The sequence below is a fragment of the Manihot esculenta genome, chromosome 6 (assembly GCF_001659605.2).
Source record: "Manihot esculenta cultivar AM560-2 chromosome 6, M.esculenta_v8, whole genome shotgun sequence".
NCBI lineage: Eukaryota > Viridiplantae > Streptophyta > Magnoliopsida > Malpighiales > Euphorbiaceae > Manihot > Manihot esculenta.
Window position 1 is genome coordinate 27,779,768 of NC_035166.2, and position 21,729 is coordinate 27,801,496.

At 39.1% G+C, this 21,729-nt stretch overlaps 2 protein-coding genes across 4 annotated transcripts; both read left to right on the plus strand.

The window, feature by feature from the left end:
- Positions 1-1,861: 1,861 nt before the first annotated feature.
- On the plus strand, positions 1,862-12,145 carry LOC110616918. 3 transcript variants are annotated; one of them, XM_021759449.2, is made up of 6 exons: positions 1,862-2,034; positions 2,620-3,553; positions 4,380-4,438; positions 4,922-5,050; positions 11,050-11,185; positions 11,679-12,145. In XM_021759449.2, the coding sequence occupies exons 2-6, from the start codon at positions 2,849-2,851 to the stop codon at positions 12,009-12,011; spliced, it is 1,362 nt and encodes a 453-aa protein (XP_021615141.1). In that variant the 5' UTR covers positions 1,862-2,034; positions 2,620-2,848; the 3' UTR covers positions 12,012-12,145. The 3 variants fall into 3 exon arrangements, with proteins under 3 accessions (XP_021615141.1, XP_021615142.1, XP_021615140.1); XM_021759450.2 differs by having other exon boundaries at positions 1,887-2,034; positions 2,754-3,553; XM_021759448.2 differs by having other exon boundaries at positions 1,896-3,553.
- A 1,613-nt stretch (positions 12,146-13,758) lies between these two features.
- LOC110616919 (probable prolyl 4-hydroxylase 12) lies at positions 13,759-16,266 on the plus strand. The gene is made up of 7 exons (XM_021759451.2): positions 13,759-14,043; positions 14,442-14,558; positions 14,748-14,805; positions 14,879-14,980; positions 15,438-15,495; positions 15,601-15,770; positions 15,864-16,266. The coding sequence occupies exons 1-7, from the start codon at positions 13,967-13,969 to the stop codon at positions 16,209-16,211; spliced, it is 930 nt and encodes a 309-aa protein (XP_021615143.1). The 5' UTR covers positions 13,759-13,966; the 3' UTR covers positions 16,212-16,266.
- The last annotated feature ends 5,463 nt before the right edge of the window (positions 16,267-21,729 follow it).

The window sequence follows — 21,729 nt, forward strand, 5'->3', positions numbered from 1 at the left end:
AAACTCGTCAGGGCTGGAAGGTACTCGAAAAATGCGCTGGGACTGGAAATGCTCCAAGGCAAGAAAATGCTCGAAACTCACCAGGATTCAAAAATTTCGAGAAGCTCGCTAGGGCTAGAGACTACCGAAAACCACGTTAGGACTAGAGAATGCTCAGAAGCTCGCCCGGTCTAGAGAATACCCAGAAACGCACCGGGACTAGATAATGCCTAGAAGTTCACCAGGGCTATAGAATGCCCAGAAGCTCGCTAGGACTGGTTGGGGCAAGAGAAAACCCAGGAACTTGCCAAGGTATTACTATATCGATCAAATCAATTTTGACCAGGCGCTGGACAAAATCTTGGACTGGACTGGTTGGCAGGGCGAGTAAGAAGAAAGCAAGGACAACACACGCCCAATCCAAATTAAAAGCTGACCTAGTTCGACAGATTGAATTAAGGCCGCACAGTTCCATGTCGGCTTAGGACAGTCGATATGATTTATACTCTAAGACCGTGACACATTTTACGACCAAACCACTAGGAGGGTATTCGCCAGGCTAACAACCGAGTACCAGCCCTGATTAATAAAATTCTCAAATCGAGACCGAGTGTTAAGTTCAGTTTATTATTTATTTCATAAACACAAAGCAATTGTCATTTATTGGTAGGCAAAGTGATGCGAATATGGAAGGCCATCTAAGACAAGCCTCGTACCCAAGATCACGGAGACAACTGTCACATTCGAATTTAAAAAATTGAAGACCAGTGAGGAGACTTCTGATATTACACAATAATCGTCCATAGTAGGCCATGAGCTGTCATTATAAGATAAGGCCACGTGGCAATAGTCTGGTCCGCCAATACGCGGCCCCACCCGTGGAAAGGAAGACCCAAACACCGTAGCATCCGGTCCTTCATCAAAACTCGCTCTCCTTTAAAGAGGTCGGATCTTTATATAAAGTTACTGTTAGTAGACACAATCCAACAGATAACCGTTACACTTATAATCATGGAATCCTCGACCAATCAAGCCGACGAAATCTCTTACCAACAAGCTGGCCACATACCAAATTTCTAAGAAATACTATAATTAACCCATTTTTTTACAGTATAAAAATTAATGATAACAATAACAAAAGTACACAATTTGTTATACAACTACACTTAAGTTCAAAATATTACATTACATTACATTCGTCATTTTTTCCAGTTTACTGACTTGAGCGTGAGATGACCGTTGTAAACTCCAATTAATTTACGCTTTCTTTCTTACAAAATTGACCAAACATAATATAATTTTATTTTAATTACACCAACTATTATTTTAAAAATAAAAATACCATATAATTTGAAATGCATAAAAAATAGACAGAACTTAGTAAAAGGAAACAAGCATGTAACAAAAAATTATTTATTTTTAGCTATAAATGATTAATAGTCATCATCGAAATTGAAATGAGCCGTTTTATTTTTTTTCTATGTTACGATTAATAGTTTTAAATAAGTTTTTTATAATCTTACTATTTTTATAATATTATAAAAGTTAATAATTTTAAGAACTTCCAAGTAATTAAAAATGTATTTTTTTAATATGATATCTAAAAATAAAAATAAAAAATTTTAATCAGGGAATCTCAAAAAAGAAAAAAGAAAGAAGTTTAGCATCGGTTCACATCACAGTTTACCTAACCAAAAGTCAATGATGAATTAATTGAAGCCAAAAAAAAAAAACAAAACAAAACCCATTTCCAATCAAAATCAATAATATTATGACCAGTTAGTATAAATAAAAAATTAAAAAACTCTAAATTATGAAAATCCACCCTGTCATCTTCTACGAAAATCTCAAAATAGCGCTCTTTGACTTGTAGTTGGCCCTTTTTATCGCCAAAATCATCAGTACATAAATGAATCTCTCTCTCTCTCTCTCTCTCTCTCTCCCCCCCCAACAACAGAGAACTGAGCAGGTTGTTGACACTGCAATTGCAAGCACGTGCCCCAATATCTCCATGTTTTCCATGGAAATTTGCCACTAATTTTCTCAACTTTCCCGGTCAGAACTCTTTCCTCTAAAGCCTCTCCCTTTATTTTGTTCTGTTGTCTCTTCTTTTCTTATCTTCAGACTTCAGTGATCATCAATTAGGGGAGTCCCAGATCAGTTTTGCGTTTCATTTTTACTGGGTTTCCATTATTTTCTTACAGCTTTCAATTTCAAGCTCCAACTGTATCTGGACTTTGTATTGATTCTTCATCTCTTTTATGCATAATTTTCTTCTTTTTTGTTAAAGTTGTCCTCTTTGTTCATGTTGTTTTCTGAAATTTGCATTTTCTGCCCCTTTTCTTATTATTCTATTTGGAATCAATTATTGTTTTTCCTTTTCACATTGTAAAGAAGTTTTGATTGGATGATCCCTCTGTCTAGTGTTCTGTTCACAATGTAAAGAAGCTTTGATTGGATGATCTCTTGTCTAGTGTTATGTTCACAATACTTGCATGCTGCTAATCCATTGACTTCTTGTGATATACCTCTTTATGCCTTTCAGTTTGCGCCATTTTTACCTGTTTGAGATCTCAATTTATAGTTTAAATATGTTGTAGAACTCATCTTCTAATGCTCTAGTTTCCTCGCCAATTTCAGTTCTTGCCTCGCACTTCAAATTGTATCCTGTGTACTGCTACTATTGTTACTACTGTTATGCAAATTTCGAGTTTCCCATTTAACCCTCACATCACCAGTTGACACAATTATTAGATCATCCATCTATTGTGCAGCATCCCAGAATTCATTTTACCTACGATTCTTTGCAATTCGTGCGCCAAATCATTGCCCACTGGTATATGTTGGAATACTCAAACTGTAGGCATCAATGTCAATTTTATGTGGCTTACCTCTTCTCGAGTGTGTCTACTGTCTAGCATGTGCCCGGTGGGCTTGGAAACGATGTCTCCATTCTGCTGGTCATGACAGTGAAACTTGGGGCCTTGCAACTGCAGAAGAATTTGAGCCAGTTCCTCGCCTATGTCGCTATATTCTAGCCGTATATGAAGATGATCTTCGACACCCTATGTGGGAACCCCCTGGAGGGTACGGAATGAACCCAGATTTGGTAATTCTCAAAAGAACTTACGAGGATACTCTTGGAAGGGCCCCTCCCTATATATTGTATCTAGATCATGATCATTCCGACATAGTTCTTGCAATTAGAGGCCTTAATTTGGCAAAAGAGAGTGACTATGCTGTGCTTTTGGACAATAGCCTGGGGAAAAGGAAAATTGATGGTGGGTATGTCCATAATGGGCTCCTCAAGGCTGCTGGGTGGGTTTTGGATGCTGAGTGTGAGATTTTGAAGGAGTTGGTGAAGAAGTATCCAAATTACACCTTGACTTTTGCAGGACATTCCCTTGGGTCTGGCGTAGCTGCAATGTTGACATTGGTGGTAGTGCTAAACCAGGATAAGTTGGGAAACATTGAGAGAAGGAGGGTCAGATGCTATGCTATTGCACCTGCAAGATGTATGTCACTCAATTTGGCAGTCAGATATGCAGATGTTATTAATTCTGTTGTGCTGCAGGCAAGTATTTTAGACCCATACTTGTTTGGAGAATTGTATGAATAAAATTGCTTTGTACTAGACCTCAGAAACTTTTAGTATTTTCTTCATTGGCTGTGCTTCTACATTTTATATTGGATGATGGAGCACATTTCTTGTTAATTCGAAATGGCACTCCCTGTTTATCCTTATGTTTTTCATTCATTCATGTTCATTATCAGAAACCATGCTCCGAGCATTGTTCTGTTTCAGACTTTGAGAAAATGTTTTCACTTAGAAGTTAGGATGCTCCCATAACTTGAGACTTCTATTTTTCTGTCAATGGCAAGGGAAAAAATTTTAGTAAAGGGGCAAAGGTCTTGAAGGATTGCTGTAAAAAGACCATGTTCTCACATGTAATACAAAAGGGTGAAAATATTGACTAATCAAAGAATTTGTGCAGTCTGGAGAGGATTCAAGCTTGTAGAGATGCTTGCCTCCTTTTCTTTTGTCATGGAGTTTTGTGCAGAAATTCTGATGAATTTGATAAAGGGCCACATACTTTTATGGTCTACATCTCAAAATTGGATTGATATATGTGCTGGAGTTTGATATGTGTGTGGACTGTCATTAGAAAAGATGAACTATTATCATGAGTTAATAGTTTGGATAGATCTCACATGCAAACATATCAATGCATCCAACACATTTATGGTAGATGTTCTTGTTGCCTGTCTGTGGTAATTAATAGGAGTAATAATGATGATGAGACTTTGTAATACTATGGTTTCATTATGTTGCTAAGACAAATAAACAAAATTGTTAGTGGATATGTTTTCATAAATTTAATAGTATTTTACTGGAGCAGGATGATTTCTTACCTAGGACAGCCACACCCTTGGAAGACATCTTCAAGTCACTTTTCTGGTATAGATTACTTCTTTCAACTACTGTTTTCTTTACTTCTAATAATGACATAAAACTTTGTATGACTTTTTTGGGAGCTCAATGCACCACACCCAAATATGTTGTTGTGCAAATATCATTTTTGGAGTGTGATATAAATGTAGTAATCTTCTTTGAGAAGTTTAGACTCTGTCCATATCATCCAAGTTGCAGTGCTCTAATATTCTTTAGTGAGTGAACTTTTGAAGCACAAAGGGAATAAATTGAAATGAATCATTAAATTTTGGGGGTCTTAACAAAAAAAAAAAGCACTTGCACTTACTTTAACGAAGTGTTATACATATCCAAGAATCTAGTGCGCTGATTTCATTAATTTTTGGATATATTAAAGATTGAGAACTTCCATTTTCCTTTTCTGAATCTTAGTTTGATATATTTTGCAATGTTATTTTATTCCGCGCGTTAATTGATAGTGATTATACTAGTTTGCTTTTTGTTCAACAGTTTGCCATGCCTACTATGTCTAAGGTGCATGAGGGATACATGTATACCTGAGGAGCATCTGCTCAAAGATCCAAGGAGACTCTATGCACCTGGTCGCCTCTATCACATTGTTGAGAGGAAACCTTTCAGGTATGATCACACACAATGATCTAAGTTCTGTCAAATATTTACTCAACTAACACCCTGTTAAGATGGAGTGAAGCAAAAGGAAAGAGTGGTTTAATAAATCAAAGAAAGGGTTAGGGAAGATAAGGAAAGTAAAAAAATGTCAGCCCCTCTGTTCAAGAGGAAGTGTGTTAGGTCCCAGTCAAAGCCAAAAAAAGAATTGATAGAAAAAAATAGGAAGTTCTGGTCATTGCGACGATTGTCGAGAAATATTATCAAGAATAGGAAGTATATTGACTAGTTCTGCTATTGTTGACTAGTTCTGCTGCATAATATTTTGCTGTTATTATTTTATTTCTTATTTGCTTAGTCAATTAGCAATTAGTATAAAATCTCATGTTAGCCGATTATGTGGCCTTGAGAATAGGACCAAGCTGTTGCTTATTCTTCTATTTATATTCTTTGTACTTGCAGCAGAAAGGGAAAAAAAAAACACACCAGAACTTCATATTTTTTTCTATCAATTTTTTTCCCCCTTTTTGCTGCAAGTACAAAGAATATAAATAGAAGAATAAGCAACAGCTTGATCCTATTCTCAAGACCACATAACCGGCTAACATGAGATTTTATACTAATTGCTAATTGACTAAGCAAATAAGAAATAAAATAATAACAGCAAAATATTATGCAGCAGAACTAGTGAACAGTAGCAGAACTAGTCAATATACTTCCTATTCTTGATAATATTTCTCGACGATCGTCGCAATGATCTATCATTACCTCCCCCATCGGAAGGAACCTTGTCCTCAAGGTTCAAATTGGGAAATCGAGCTTTTAAATCTGCAGTAGACTCCCAAGTAGCATCCTCAGGCGAAAAATGCTTCCAACGAACTAGACTTTCCTCCGTAATGCGATTGCCCGATCGAATACAGCGAGTATCCAAAATTTCCTCAGGCTCAAAAACAGCATACCCATCATCATTCAGCTGAGGCAAAACAGTGGAGACTGGAACAGATTCTCCAACATGCTGTTTAAGAAGAGAAACATGAAAAACCAGATGAACTCTAGAACCAGGAGGGAGCTGTAACTTGTAAGCTAAGTTGCCGATTTTTTCTTCCACCCGAAAGGGACCATAGAAACGGCTAGCCAATTTCTGGAAGGCCCTCTTGGAAACAGATTGCCGGCGATAGGGCTGCAATTTAAGGTAAACGTAGTCACCTGGACTGAATTGAACATCCCTGCGTTTAATGTCAGCAGCCTATTTCATTTGATTAGCAGCTCTGGATAGGTGAATTTTTAAATCATGTAAAATTTCATCTCTAGTAGCCAAATTGAGATCCACCTCATGAGATCCACCTCATGAACCAGCGAATGCCCCAACTCATAACGAGGAATCATTAGGCGGATTCCTGCCGTACAAAGCCAGGAAAGGGGTCATCCCAATAGAAATATGAAAGGAGGTATTATACCAGTATTCACCCCACGATAAGAAAGAATTCCACCGGCGCGGTTGTTGACTAGCAACACAACGCAGATACTGCTCCAAACATCTGTTAGTAACCTCAGATTGACCATCCGATTGAGGATGATAGGATGAACTCATATGCAGCTTAGTACCAGAGAGCTTGAAGAATTCCTGCCAAAAATTACTCATAAAAATTGGATCCCGATCACTAACAATGGATCGAGGCAGACCATGATATTTCACTACACCATCCATAAATTTCTCTGCAACGATTTTTGCCGAATATGGGTGAGCCAACACCAAGAAGTGGGCATACTTGCTTAACCTGTCGATGACAACCAGAATTGAAGTCTTTCCATTTGAAGAAGGAAGAGCATCGATGAAGTTCATTGCAATATCATCTCAAACCTGATGAGGAATCGGCAGGGGCTGAAGAAGTCCAGCTGGCTTTGTTGTTGCAGCCTTATTTTTTTGACAGACAGAACAGGCAGCAATATAGTCTTGGATGTAGGATCGCATAGAAGGCCAGTAAAACTGTTGGGCAATTCTCTTAAAGGTGCGCAAAACGCTAGAATGGCCACCACATAGGGAGTCATGGAATTCCTGCAAAAGCTTACTGGGCAAGTCAGAGTGAGGAGGAACCACTATCCTGTTTTTGTAGAAAAGTAACCCATTCTTCCATGAATATGGATGACCCGGGTTGGTAGAAGCCAACCGACTGACATTAATCATGTAAGGATCAGAAGCAAGATGGGATTTAATTTGGTCCCAAAGAGAGGTATGAGGAAGATACAGGGAATTGAGAGATGGACTTCCAGAGATACGGGACAAGGCATCGGCAACCTTATTCTCTTTTCCTGGCTTGTAAATGATTTCATAATCATAACCCAACAGCTTTGACACCCAATTCTGCTGTTCAGGAGTAACCACTCGCTGTTCCACCATGTATTTGAGGCTGCGCTGGTCAGTCTGAATAAAAAACTTGCGTCCCAATAAATAAGGACGCCAGGTACGGATAGCTTGAAGGATAGCTAGCATCTCCCTTGCATAAGTAGACCAGGCTTGTTTTGAAACTCCTAAGGCACGACTTATAAATGCAATGGGATGATCATGCTGAGAAAGAACTGCTCCAATACCAGTCTTCGAAGCATCAGTGGTGATGATAAATGGATCATTAAAATTGGGCAGCGCCAAAGTTAAAGTAGAAGTCATCGCCTTTTTCAAGGACGAGAAAGATGAATCTGCTTCTAGTGTCCAAAAGAAATTGCCCTTCTTTAGTAAGTTTGTTAATGGCTGAGCTAGAATGCCATAATTACAAACAAACTTCTTGTAGTATCCTGTAAGACCCAAAAACCCACGTAAGTTAGAGTAGTGGGCTTAGGCCAGTCAAGAATGACTTTGATCTTGGATTGATCCACTTGCACCCCCTCCGAAGAGATAATATGCCCTAGGTATTCAATTTGCCGCTGGCCAAAGGCACATTTACTGAGCTTTATAAAAAATTGATGCTGCCGCAGTAATTCAAAAGCCATTTGCACGTGTTCCATATGCTACTTCCGGTTGGGGCTATAGATAAGAACATCGTCAAAGAAGACCAGTAAGAACTTTCGTAAGTAAGGTCGAAACACTGTGTTCATTAGCGCCTGAAAGGTAGAAGGAGCATTGCACAGCCCAAAGGGCATCACTAGATATTCATAATGGCCGTTGTGTGTTCTGAAAGCCGTTTTATGAATATTAGCTTGGTGAACACGGACTTGGTGAAACCCTGCAATAAAATCCAGTTTAGTGAAATAAGTGGCACCATAAAGCTCATCAAGCATATCGTCCACAGTTGGAATAGGAAATCGATCTCGAACAGTAACCGCATTAAGAGCCCTGTAATCTGTACAAAATCTCCAGGAGCCGTCCTTCTTCTTAACTAGCAAAACAGGAGAAGAAAAAGGACTTGTGCTAGCCCTAATAAGTCCTGATTTCAACATATCTTGGACCTGCTTTTCGATTTCAGCCTTCTGGAAGTAGGCATATCTATAAGGCCGAACATTAACCGGATCTGTATCTTCTTTAAGATTGATGCGATGATTGATCTCTCTCTCTCTGGAGGAAGTTGGCTTGGTTTCTAATAGATGTCAGAAAACTATGTAATAAGAGCTGCATATCTAGATGTAAGTCGTCGAACAATGCAGGTGAAGAAGATTCCACACAGATTGCAAAAACAGAACTGTTACGTCGCAGTTCTTTGGACATTGCTTTCAATGAGAGTGGTTCAATCTTCTGAGTTTTGATTCCCTGTAAGTGTCGTGGCTGTCCTTTCCAAATGAAATCCATTGTGAGATGTTTCCAATTGCAAGAAACAGTTCCCAATTGCTGCAACCATTGAATTCCTAAAACCACATCCAAACCCATTATGGGCAAAGAAAAGAATATAGCAACAAAGGGTATACCTTGGAGAGTAAAAGGAACGCCTTTGAATTTCCCATTGCAGATTAAGGGACTGCCATTGGCAACCTTAACATTGAAGGGCTTAATTGGGTTCACTGGTAGCTTGAGTAATCCAGCAATCTTCTCATTGATAAAATTATGAGTTGAGCCACTGTCAATGAGAACAATCAGTTCGATGGAGTTAATGTGGATTGCGATTCTCATGGTACCTGTGGAAGACCACCCAGTAAGGGCATATAATGAAATTTCCGGTTCTGCCTCCTCATCGTCGTCATCAAAATTACAGCCACCGTCGAGTAGAAGCAGTTGAGGTTTAGAACACCTGTGCCCCGGCACAAACTTTTCATCGCAGTTAAAGCATAAACCATCAGCTCGCCTTTTTTGCATCTCGTCCCAGGTGAGCCTCTTTACTAGTGTCGTCGGTTTGCTCTTAACTGGATAAGAAGAGCTCAACTGATAAGATGGGCGAGTTGCCTTTCGTTGTCGAAGCAACTGCTCATCTCTCATTCGAGCGTAATTAATTGCTTCCTCCTTGAGCGTCGTAGGTTTGAACATTCTGATTCCATCTGAAACCTCTGTTTTGAGGTCGCCCATAAAAGTCCCCACCAGCGCCTTCTGCGTCCATCCTTTCACCTTATTGCCTAGGCGTTCAAATTCCCGTTGGTATTCTCTCAAAGGCCTAGTTTGTCGAATTTTAGAAAGGGACTCCTCGAAATCCACGCATTCAGTCGGTCCAAAACGGGACCATATTTCCTCGACAAAAGTTTCCCAGGTAATCTCCTTGCTCTCTTCTCGATATGTACGTTGCATCCACCTCCACCACTGGTTATCTTCTCCCTGGAGATGATAAGAAGCCAAATAGACCTTTTCAGTAGAATCTGTTTTCTGATAATCGAAAAATTGTTCCACCTTAGCCATCCATTCGGTTGGATAGTCGCCTGAGAACTGAGGGAATTCGATTTTGGCGAGTTTGGAAGCGAAGATGGGCCTTCCTCCCTCTCTCGATTCCTCTCTATTAGAGCGACTCTGGCTATTGCCACCAATGCTGCTGGCCCCTTCTTTAGTGGGAAGAGTCATCTCAGAAAACTTTGAGATGGCTGCTTCAATCTGTTGCAATTTTTCGTTGAGTCCTTGGCCCATGCTGCTGACTGAATTTTGGAGTTGCCCAACAGCAGCTTCCAAATTTTCAATTCGTTCCTTGTTAGTTGCCATCGAAAAGAAATAGAGAAGAAAAAGATAGATAACCTGGCTCTGATACCAATGTTAGGTCCCGGTCAAAGCCAAAAAAAGAATTGATAGAAAAAAATAGGAAGTTCTAGTGTTTTTTTTTCCCCCCTTTCTGCTGCAAGTACAAAGAATATAAATAGAAGAATAAGCAACAGCTTGGTCCTATTCTCAAGGCCACATAACCGGCTAACATGAGATTTTATACTAATTGCTAATTGACTAAGCAAATAAGAAATAAAATAATAATAGCAAAATATTATGCAGCAGAACTAGTCAACAGTAGCAGAATTAGTCAATATACTTCCTATTCTTGATAATATTTCTCGACGATCGTCACAATGAGCTATCAAAGTGAGAGAAAGGTAGGAAGGTAAAATATTAAAGTTACAAAAATGTTCTCATTCCTAACAAAGATGAAATGAGATGTTAAAGGATGAAAAACAAACAATTTGCAATTTATGCTTTCAGTCATTTAGCTTATCCTTAAACCCTAAATGGGGGTGCAAGGACTAAAGATATAGGCAGAGCATACAAGTACAAGTTAATACTGTTGAGATTGTCTTCTTTCCTAGTTTTTGTGGTAGGGAAAAAATGTAATATATCATAGACATTAGAGATTTATCTTAAAACTATATATCTATGAACTAGTAATGTTTCCATATTAGGGAAATCATACAACTGTGCCTGACTGGGTTGACAGTCAGTTGTAGAGTCTATGAGTGATTGAAGAGTGAAAAGAGGGGTCATATTATAGTACCTGGTGTTCATAGGCTCTACCATTTAGAGCAGGAAGGCACAATTCAGTTCAGTAGTTATTTTGGTCAGTTTCATCCTATAATGAAACTTGAGTTGTTACCATTTATGGATGGTCGTGCTTGAATTTCATTTGCAGAATGGGAAGATTCCCCCCTGTTGTGAGGACAGCAGTACCAGTGGATGGAAGGTTTGAGCATATAGTTCTATCCTGTAATGCCACCTCTGACCATGCAATCATTTGGATAGAGAGAGAAGCCACAAGGGCTCTGGATGTAAGTTGTGTCTCTTACAACTTTGGTATTTTTGCTGGTTTGAGAAGTATTTATTATTTATGACAGTCAGCAGTTTCAGCTTTATCTTTTTGGCTCGGTAATTATTTGGATGGTCTGTTTAGTGCTCTGAAAGTGGCAGAGATAATCAGGAAAAAAAATGCTAAAATTCCAGACTTTTAAGTACTGTTGAGTGTGTGCACGACCTAGTTTTTTCAACTTTTTTCTTTGTTTCTCCTGGTCAGATAATCGCTGAGAACTCCTAAAGCCCATCACCTCCATTAAATGGTGGCTGATTTATAGCTTGTATGGCCAAAGTCTTGCCGAGGCCATTTTCTTTCAAGTGTTCATTTGTTGATATTTTAAGCTAATAAGAGAGGAGTACTTACGTCCTTTCATAGGATAGAAGAGTATGGCTCTGTTAGTCAGGTGTGTGTTTAAGAAAATTACGTTAAGCTTTTGTACTAATCCGCATATCCCCTTATTGTGAAATTAGCTAATGCTAGAGAAAGATCATATCATGGAGATCCCTGTAAAACAAAGGATGGAGCGCCAGGAGACTTTGGCCCGAGAACACAGTGAGGAGTACAAGGCTGCACTACAGAGAGCTGTGACACTGGCTGTGCCGCATGCTTATTCACCTTCTCAGTATGGAACTTTTGATGAGCAAGAGGAAGGACTCAAAGGATATGAATCACATAGATTGAGTGGGGAATCTTCTTTCGGTTCTTCTAGGAAAAACACGTCAAGAGAAAACTGGGATGAATTGATTGAACGTCTTTTTGAGAAGGATGAATCTGGTCATATGGTGCTCAAGCAATCACACTAGGGATGATTAATAATGATGTAATAGTGTAAGGATAGCATGAAAAAGAGTTGAGCATTAGGTTGCGGCAACAGGAGTAATTCATTGATTTATTTGTACTATAATTCTTCTTCAATTGATTTGTGCATTAGCTAAAATGGCAAAATCGTAAAAGATGAACAGAGCAAATGGTAGAATGGATGGTAACTTTTCACATTGACAGTCCTTTGAGAAAGAACATGGTAAGAGTGATGTTTGAAAAATGTTCTTGCTTTTGCAATTGAGGTTGGAGTTGCAGCGGAAGAAGCCTGTTGGTAGCTGTGAAGACGCGTATCCACTTCAAACACCTGGGCATTGATATGGGGCTTAAGCTAATCTAGTCATATTTAAAACCTTTGGCATTGAAACTGCTGCTCATTGAGTTGGACATGGGCCTGGGTTTTCAGTAAAATAAATAATAAATTAAAAGGGCGCTTTTTTCTTGGCATAATAATTTGGATTACAGAATTTTCCAGTAAGTACTAAAAATTCTTTAATTTAAATTATGATAATATATATTTATATATAAAATGACAAACTAATAAAGAGCTGGGTCATTTAATTAAAAAAACAAAGAGCAGGTCATTTAGGATATATTCGGTGGTCATCTCCGATTTCACAGTAGGATTTCATCTTTGTTCCTCTTCTTGTTTCGTTTGTGTTTGTGTTTGTGTTTGTGTTTGTGTTTGTGTTTGTGTTCCCCTTGCTTTGGGGTAAGGGATGGTTTCCGTCTGCCATGGTCATTCCTTGCTATAAATATTGGTATCATTTTGTTTTGCTTTTTTTTCTTGTTTTTATTTTTATTGGTATAGTCCACATTATGTTTTTGAGATGATAATTTTTTTCTGCGATAGAATGATTCCGATAAAGGTTTGGTGGCTCATTTTTAGCTATCGGAAAAGATTTCATTTAAATTGTAACGCTGGTATTTTTGGAACCGCATTTTACATACGGCAACCACCCGTGAGCCGATGATCGATTATAAACTCTGCGATGTCTCTTTCTCGCGTGCTCTAATTTTGAGTAGTCTCTATTCGGTTTCTCCGAGTATTCTTCTTTTGCATTATGATTGGTTTCCTTGACATTTCTTTTTTTCTTAGTTATTGTTATTGTATTTGTAGCCTGCCAATGAATTTTATTACATTTTTGCACTGATCAATAATAATGTCGGCGAAAATTGCAAGTGCTTGTTAGGACGATGATTGGGAACTGTTCTGGTCATGCTGTGCGTTGGAATTATGGGTGGATTATGAGCTACGTTGGACTGAGCTGTATGTTCCAGATTGAATTTAGGTCGTTTTGTGGGTTAAGGGCTGATGATTGAGCTAATTAGTTAAACAATGATAATTTTTAAACTCTCCGCAATTAGTCTTTTTTAATCTGGTGAGATGGTGAAATGCAACCATATGTTTACATCGTCAACAAAAGAGTTTGAATCAGTCAAAAATAGAGAATCAGATTCTGAAAAAATTTTAAATCAAGTTGCTGGGACTTTAGTTTTAATTTAATTAAATTCAACTGTTGAATTTTTAGAATTTCAATTGTTTTTAAAGAAAATTGGTTTTGCCCAAAACTTAATTATTCGATTCCACCCTGATTGAAGTTTTATTTTAATTGATTAATTGGTTCTAGTATTTTTCAAAATCAAATATTTAAGTCTTATATTATAATTGTTTAATTAAAATATTTTTATATTTTGTGAATTCTTTTGTGAAAATACTACACGTTAGAGAAATAGAAGGGTACCTTGGGCCAGTACATTAGCCCAGCAGTACAATAAGCCGAAAGAAAATGTCCAACTAAATTTAACTCTGTTGATATAAAATAGCAACCCAGCTCAAAATTCGCGCATCCGTTCTCTGGAAACATTGTTCGATTTTTATGTTCATTCTCCAATTCCTCAATTTTGGATCTCTCAGGATCGTTTCCTCTTTTCATTTATGGCTTCCTATGTTTATCTTACCGTTTTTGCAGTTCTCACAGCTGCAGGTCCATTCTCCTACTGTTTTGCGGAGAGGTAAAGCAACCCATCTTAGTTTTCAATTTCACTTATGTTTTCTCAACGAACTGATCTTTGATTTCATATTGTAGCTTGCGATTTGGTAATACATGTTAATTTCGTATGTTTCTTGATCTGGGTTTTTGTTTAAACGTTTGGACACCTTTTATGTGTTTATGAGCTGTACGATATTGTAATACAGAAGCGGATTTCCTTTTCTTCTCCAGCGATGACTTCTTCCTCGTCCTCTATGTGAGGGGGTTGTGAGCTTTTTACAGTGGGTTTTGTGATATTTTTCTTAGGTTGTGATCTTTGTCTATATCTGTGATGTGTTTCAAGGAATTGTACTTCTCGCTATCTTTTTTTTTTTCCCCTTAAAAGGAGTAATTTGTCCTGTATCATGATGATTTGCTTAGCCGGAAGGAGTTGAGGGGTAAGGAGGTCAATCAGGAAACTATCGCTCTACTGGGAAGCTCAATTGGAACCAACCGAGTTAACCTATTGCAAGTTGTTCAACTCTCCTGGCGACCAAGGTCAGGTACATGTATTAACTTGGTGATAAGTTTCTTGTTTGTATGTCATGATTGACGATATCATTTACTTAGTTGATATTTTTGGTTGAAGATTCAACTTTGAATCGGAGAAATATATCCGCAATTATCTGTTCTTTCATGACTTTGGCTTTTTTAGTGAACGCCCTGATTCTATTTTTCTTGCTTTAGGGTGTTCTTGTATAAAGGCTTTCTGACGGATGAGGAATGTGATCATGTCATTTCTCTGGTACATCTTTCTCTTGTTACTTGGTTATAATCTCTTATGTCTGCATCATTTGAAATGCTTACTTTGGGCTCAGGCGCAAGGTACAAAAGAACCATCTGTAGGAAAGGGTGATGATTCAGCCAAAATTGTGGAGAATGGGCTACAAGAAAGTAGAGAATTTCTTTCAAACATGGATGTAAGTTTCCTTGTTGGCTCTATTTTAACATAATCTGTGCGCTTGGGTGTACAGATGCTTGAATTTTGGATCATTATGTTCCACTCTTTACACTTAGTTGTGTTCTTAGAATGTGATTTATAAACTTATATGCAAGGGGAACTTATTCTTCAAAGTTGTAGTTCTGCTCTGTGTCTGAGCATCAGATCAAAAGTAGTTTGACATTCATTTTCAATTTGTTTGCCAAATGATTAATATGTCAAGGTTCATTGTTTGGTCATTAGGTTTAAACTTTGGCATGTTATATCTTTTTATATGACCTCAGTACTTCATTGTGCTCTAGATTGGCTGTAGTCTTATGCTAAAGATTTGTTGGTAGTTACTGCAATAGGCAGAGATTTGATTTGCTGCAGTCACATTTTATATATCAAGGTTTATGTGATTTTCACAATTTCAATTCTAGCTTTGTGCCTTGTAGGATAATATACTTGCAATGATTGAAGAGAGACTTTCAGCATGGACTTTCCTTCCCAGAGGTATTTTCTCTCACTGGCTCTTCCTGAAATACTGTGTTTATGTTTTCTTACTTACCTATCTGATCTTTCAATTTATATCTTTGCTCAATTCTTCTTATACTCCAGAGAATGGGAAGCCCTTACGGGTCATGCATTATGGGGTTGAAGAGACCAAACAGAAGCTAGATTATTTTGGCAACAAAACATTGATTTCGAATGAGCCTTTGATGGCAACCCTAGTTTTATATCTCTCAAATGTCGGTCAGGGTGGGGAGATTCTCTTTCCCAAGTCAGAGGTCAGTGAGAAATCCTGTGAGCTCTTTCTTTCATTATTAGGCTTTTAGATCCTCCTTATTGATCAATCTGCATTTGAACTGTGACAACCAAAGGGCAAAATTTGGTCTGATTGTAAAAAGGGTAGCAACTTACTAAAACCAGTTAAAGGGAACGCAATTCTGTTTTTCAATGTGCACCTTAATGCTTCTCCTGACACAAGTAGCAGCCATGCTCGATGTCCTGTCCTTGAAGGGGAAATGTGGTGTGCCACCAAATACTTCATCGTACGAGCCAGTGATAGAGGAAAAGTCCTGTCTGAATCGGATGGCAGCGACTGTAATGATGAGGATGACAGTTGTCCCAGGTGGGCTGCTCTTGGGGAATGCCAAAGGAACCCAGTCTACATGACGGGTTCTCCTGATTACTATGGGACATGTAGAAAGAGCTGTAATGCATGTTGAAGGGAAATTCTGCATACATTTTCTTCATAATTCAGAGCAAATTGATTTTATTTTATTTTTTTTGGTTCTAGAAAATATAAATTGATTCATAGTCATGTGCTGTGAATTTGGGCAGTTAGACGAAGAGTCCATTGATAGGATTGATTTGATAAGAAATATTCAGTTGAAAATTTGGAGTTGAAAACAGCTACGGAATGATCATCTAATGCTTGTATCTGTTGATAGTACTTGCTAAATAGTTCATCTCCATATAATTGGAAAACTTGAAAAAATATTTATGACTCCCAAAGGGATTGATCGAGAAATAAATTTAATACCTAAAATTGGTAAATCGTTTTGAAGTTTAAACTGATTTTGATGTCTGAGATTTAGGGAGGGGTTTTTGTTTTTATTTATTTATTTATTTTTTAGTGGCGTTGTTCGACACTTGTATCTTTTTATTATAGTTATGTCGGCATGTACGGATGTATTATGTCATTTTTTATCGTCAGATAGATATTTAATTTCATTCGATAGATATGATTTATGTCATTTTCTATTGTCAGATAAATATTAATTTCATTCGGCGTCAGATAAATATGATTTATGTCATTTTCTATTGTCAGATAAATATTTAATTTCATTTGTCGTCAGGTAGATATGATTTCGAACATTACAGAGTTTGTTGTCTTATATGGAGCTAACGGGTTACTCGTGATTAGGCCCTTTACGTGTGGGCCTGCACTCAGCCTAGTTCATCAAAACAAGTCCAGGGCTTGTATATGGAGTAGATTCATGCATTGGACTCTAATAGAACTAAGTCCAACTTTCCTAGTGCAGGCTCAATCATGGCTGGATTGTTTAGAGTCCGGTTGTCCAGGGCCCGGTTGTCATCAAGTGCCCATTTACCTGCTTATTAATTATTCTATGATTAAAGAGGGAATAATCTTCGAGATCCCAATTATTATTGCGCGACTCTAGGAAAATTTTGTCAAAATGTCTCTTCTTCGCCTTTACCCAATTCAAACTTACACTTTTGTTTTCACTCGTTGCTCTGCCTCTTACGCTGTTTCTGCTACCTTGTTCTCTCTCTTCTCTGTAATCCTTGATTTTTTAATTCGAGATATTTTTTACTCTCATGGCTTCTATTAGGATTCCTCATGTAGTGAGTCTGGTGTCCTCTATTGCTCATTCCTCCTTCTCTCACTACTTTTACTGCGACTATTTTGACACCACCATCTTCAGAATTAGGGCTCTTTTGCCTAATGAACGAATCGTTCTCTCTTATCCATCGCCGATAGGTCTGATAAACACTCAGCAAGGGCGTAACTTGATTTTTTTCGTCAAACAATGTGACTTTGGGCTGACCTTCCCTTTTACCCCCATTTTTATCTAGGTTTTCTATCATTTTAGAGTGACTCCTCGGATGTTATCCCCTAACTCTATTCTATTCATGTGTTGTTTCGAGTCCATTTGTTTGTACTGGGGTTTTGCCCATTTTATCGAGTTATTTTGCACTTTTTTTCATCGTGTTAGGTCTACCCATGGACTTTATTACTTTGGTTCCCGGACTGGGTTGTCCATATTTGCAGGCTACAAGGACTCGATTAAAGGTTGGACTGAAAATTTTGTGGTTGTCGAGCTAAAGAAAAGCTCAGGGGTTAATTGGGATATCCACCTCTTCTGGGGAGAAGTTTCTTAGGGCTGTAATGACTTCCCTAGACTAAGCCTAGTAGACCAAATTTGCCTTCTCTGACTGACCTCTTTAAAGAGAAATATGACGTCGAAAAGTGCATATTTATGTCTAACCTGCAGGACTATCAGGAAACTGGTATTTTTTTTATTGGTTTTCTTTCTTTTTATGTTTTTCTTTTATTGTTTTGAGTTCTGACTGGACTGATCAGCTTCTGCCGTATCGATAGGCTTCATCAAGCTTTTCAAAAACTTCACTCTGTCCCGGGGGAGCATGAAAGTGACTCTGGCCGCCTTTAAGGCCAATAAGTCAGTAGCTGATATGACCAGGGAGGTTTTCCAGGCCGCAAATCCAACATCTTCAGCTCGTTGCTCTGCTATTGCTCTTACTCCTGCACCTTCTCTAGCTTTGATGCCTGTATTGGGGGGATTTCGTTTAGTGATATCCAGGATGTCAATCCCTTCAAAAGCGTCGGCATCTTCTAAGGTTCCTCTTGCTCCAAAGGATGTTCCTAAGGAGCCCATTGCGTTTAACAAGTCAGCTGAAAGCAGCTCGGAGGATGACATCAGGACTGCTCCCTTAGATATCCCATCCATTCAAGTCGTAGGAGCTATCACCATAAAAGGCAGGGTTGCTAAGCGTGCCCGGACTTCGGAACCTGCAGGGCAGCCCCTTACCTCTCCCATTAATAAGAGGAAAAAGGCAATGGAGCAGTTGTCATCTGCCCCGGACAACGAGCTACCGAACGCCGCTGAGATGACTGCTGAGTCTACGCCGACCTCTATGTCTGGGATAGTGTGTGAAAGGATGTTTGGGGGGGTCCAGATGCTTCTAATTCCCGCTTCCTAGCACTTGTCAGCCACTGGCCTATTCTACCAAATAGTAGATAGTTTTTAGCTCACGCTCCCTGGAAGATCTTAGGGACAATATGAGGGAGATGTTTCTAATGGTAAGTTATCTATTTTTTTTTAAAGTGTTTTTGATCTTCTGGCTTACTTAGCTTTATTTTTTCTTTTCTGTGGCAGGCTTTCAACGTGTTTATGGAGATGGATGCCCAGAACCAATCTCTCTAGAGCTCGATGGACCAGCGCATTGCTGAGGTACGCCGGGATGAGAATCTAGTTGGCACTGGTGAGACTCGCGGGCACATTATCGAGTTCTAGGGGCAAATCGAGGACCTCACCAAGTAGTTAGGGGACATGAGGGAGGAGGTCGCTAGGGCCTCCCAACGGGCTTCTGCAGCGGAGTCTCAATAAGATGAAGCCATCACGCAACTATCTGCTTTGGAAGAGACCCGCTATTAGCATAATGAGGCCTGGGCCTAGCGTGATGAGGTCTTGGCTCGTGCTACTGTCCTCCAGCAGAAGCTCAACAAATACATCGAGGACCTGAAGGGCATGACTTTGGTGGTAGAGGAGTTCCGGCTTCAGTAGCAGCAGCAACTTTGCTAAGAGGTTTCTATCCTGGAGGAGAGGTGTGCTTCTTTGCTGAGGGATGCCCGGGCTGTAGAAGATAGAGTTCAACAAGCTTGTGAAGTGCGGTTGTAGGAGTACAGGGACTCTGCAAAGCTAAAGGAGAGAATTCAACAGGCCTGTGAAGCATAGTTGGAGAAGTATAAGGGTTCGGCGGAGCTAAAGGAAAGGATATATAAGGAGGCCTTTAGCATGTTTGCTTCAGGCTTCAACCAGGGTCTCAAAGAAGCTCGTGATGCCCCTCCGCTTTATTGGCTGACTTGCGAGCCTCTGAACTTGATTCTAATAGCGAGGAGGTCTGCTGCGGAGAGGATGGCAATCGCCTGCCCAAGAACCCCCCTTCCTTGCCCCCTGGACTGTAGGAGGGTAATCATGTAAATGACCTAGTTAGCTCTGCTCTCCCTTCTTCTACTGCTTCTATAACCCATTCTAACGATATAGGGAAGGAGTGATTGTATTAATAAAATTTTGAATATTTCTGTTATGTTTCTGTTGTTTGCTTTTATTTTTCCTGTCCATTCAAATTTCATTTGTATTCTCATATGTAGATTTTTTTTATGTATGTTGTCTGTGATATTTTGCTTGTAAAAGCGTCTAACTTATTGCGTTTTATACTCTTTTGAAGCTTTTAGATGACCGGATTATGAGCTCTTACCCCGGGCTGATATAGTGCAAGAGGCTAGTTTTTTGAGGTCTTTTTTCCTGTTATTGCCCTTAGTTTTCATACAGCTCTCTGTCTTGATTCATATTGTTTCAAAGTTGTACTTTTTCCTTATGAGGGAAGAAGAAATAAAGGCATTGTCTTGAGGAACTGGGGTCCAGTTGTAGAGTCAGTATCTGGCCTTAGTTTTATTTTAGTTTTACCTTGGGAGTGCCAAGGTCTTTTTTAAGGTCAACATCATGCCTTAACCTTATCTCTCGTTGGGCCTTAGGAATGCCGAGCTCTTTTTTTGAGGTCGGCACCATGCCTTAACTTTATTTTTCTTTGAGCCGAGCTTTATTTTAAGGTCAGCACTGTGCCTTAACTTTATTTCCTTTAGGCCTTAGGGGTGCCAAGCTCTTTTTTAAGGTTAGCACCATGGCTTAGCTTTATTTTTCTTTGAGCCTTGCGGATGCCGAGGTCCTTCCTTGAGGTCGACATCGTGCCTCTGTTTTATTTCTTTTAGCTTATAGCCTTGCGAGTATGAGATCATCATGGCCTTCCGGCGGTCTTATTTTCGAGACCAGCCACTCACCTCATTGAGATTTTCATCTCCTCAGCCGGTTTTATAGTACCGACAGTCTTATTTCCGAGAGCGGTCACCCACGTTGTTGAGATCTCCGTCTCCTCAACCAGTTTTATGGTGCCGGCGGTCTTATTTTTTAGACCGGTCACTCACCTCGTTGAGATCCTCGTCTCATCAACCGGTTTTGTGATACTAGTGATCTTATTTTTGAGACCAGTCACCTACTACCTGTAGAGCTTGATGCCCCGTCTACAAACAAATTCCACATGAATTCATGCTGGTGTTGACTCCCCTCACCTTCTTCCACTGAACTCAGCAGTACATTATTATGTTCTTTCTCAACCGTGCTGAAGGAGCATTCAGCTATGAAGTCGGCCAAGGTTTATGCTTTGATTGCTGTCTGAGGTTGGTAAATGAGACAGTACGAGCTGATTTCTGTTGACCATGCTAGCATCCATCCTGAAGTTGCAAGCCTGTGTAAGATCTTTTTCAAAGGCTGATCAGTCATCATTACTTTTGATGGTCTTCCAGATACATCCTGAATTTTCTCACTGCCAATAACAAAGTAAATGCTAATTTCTCTATGTTCATAGATCTGACCTTGGCGTCTTTAAGTACCTTGGTGACGTAGAAGACGAGTTTCTGGATCCCTACCTTTTCTCTTATCAGTATGGCGCTTACTGTCTGTTTTGATGCAGCCAAGTAGATCAATAACTCTTCTCCCTCCAAGGGACTACTAAGCACATATGGAGAGTTGAGATATTCTTTAAGACTTTTGAAGGCCTCTTGGAAATCTTTTGACCATTCGAAGTTTGGGACTTTCCTTATCTTCTTAAAGACGGGTAGGTATCTCTCTGCTGACCTAGACATGAATCTATTAAGTGCTACTACTCTTCTTATGAGTCTTTGTACATCCCTTAAGCAAGTCTACTCAGGCATACTCAATATGGTTTTTACCTTTTATGGGTTCGGCTCTATGCCTTTTCTATTGACCATGTAGCCCAAAAATCTTCCTCCTCTGATGAAGAAAGCGCATTTTACAGGATTCAACCTCATTTTCTACTGCTGCAGTACTCATAAAACTTCTTCTAAGTCAGTCAGATGTTGCTAGAAAGTTTGGATTTTAACTACCATATCATCGACGTACA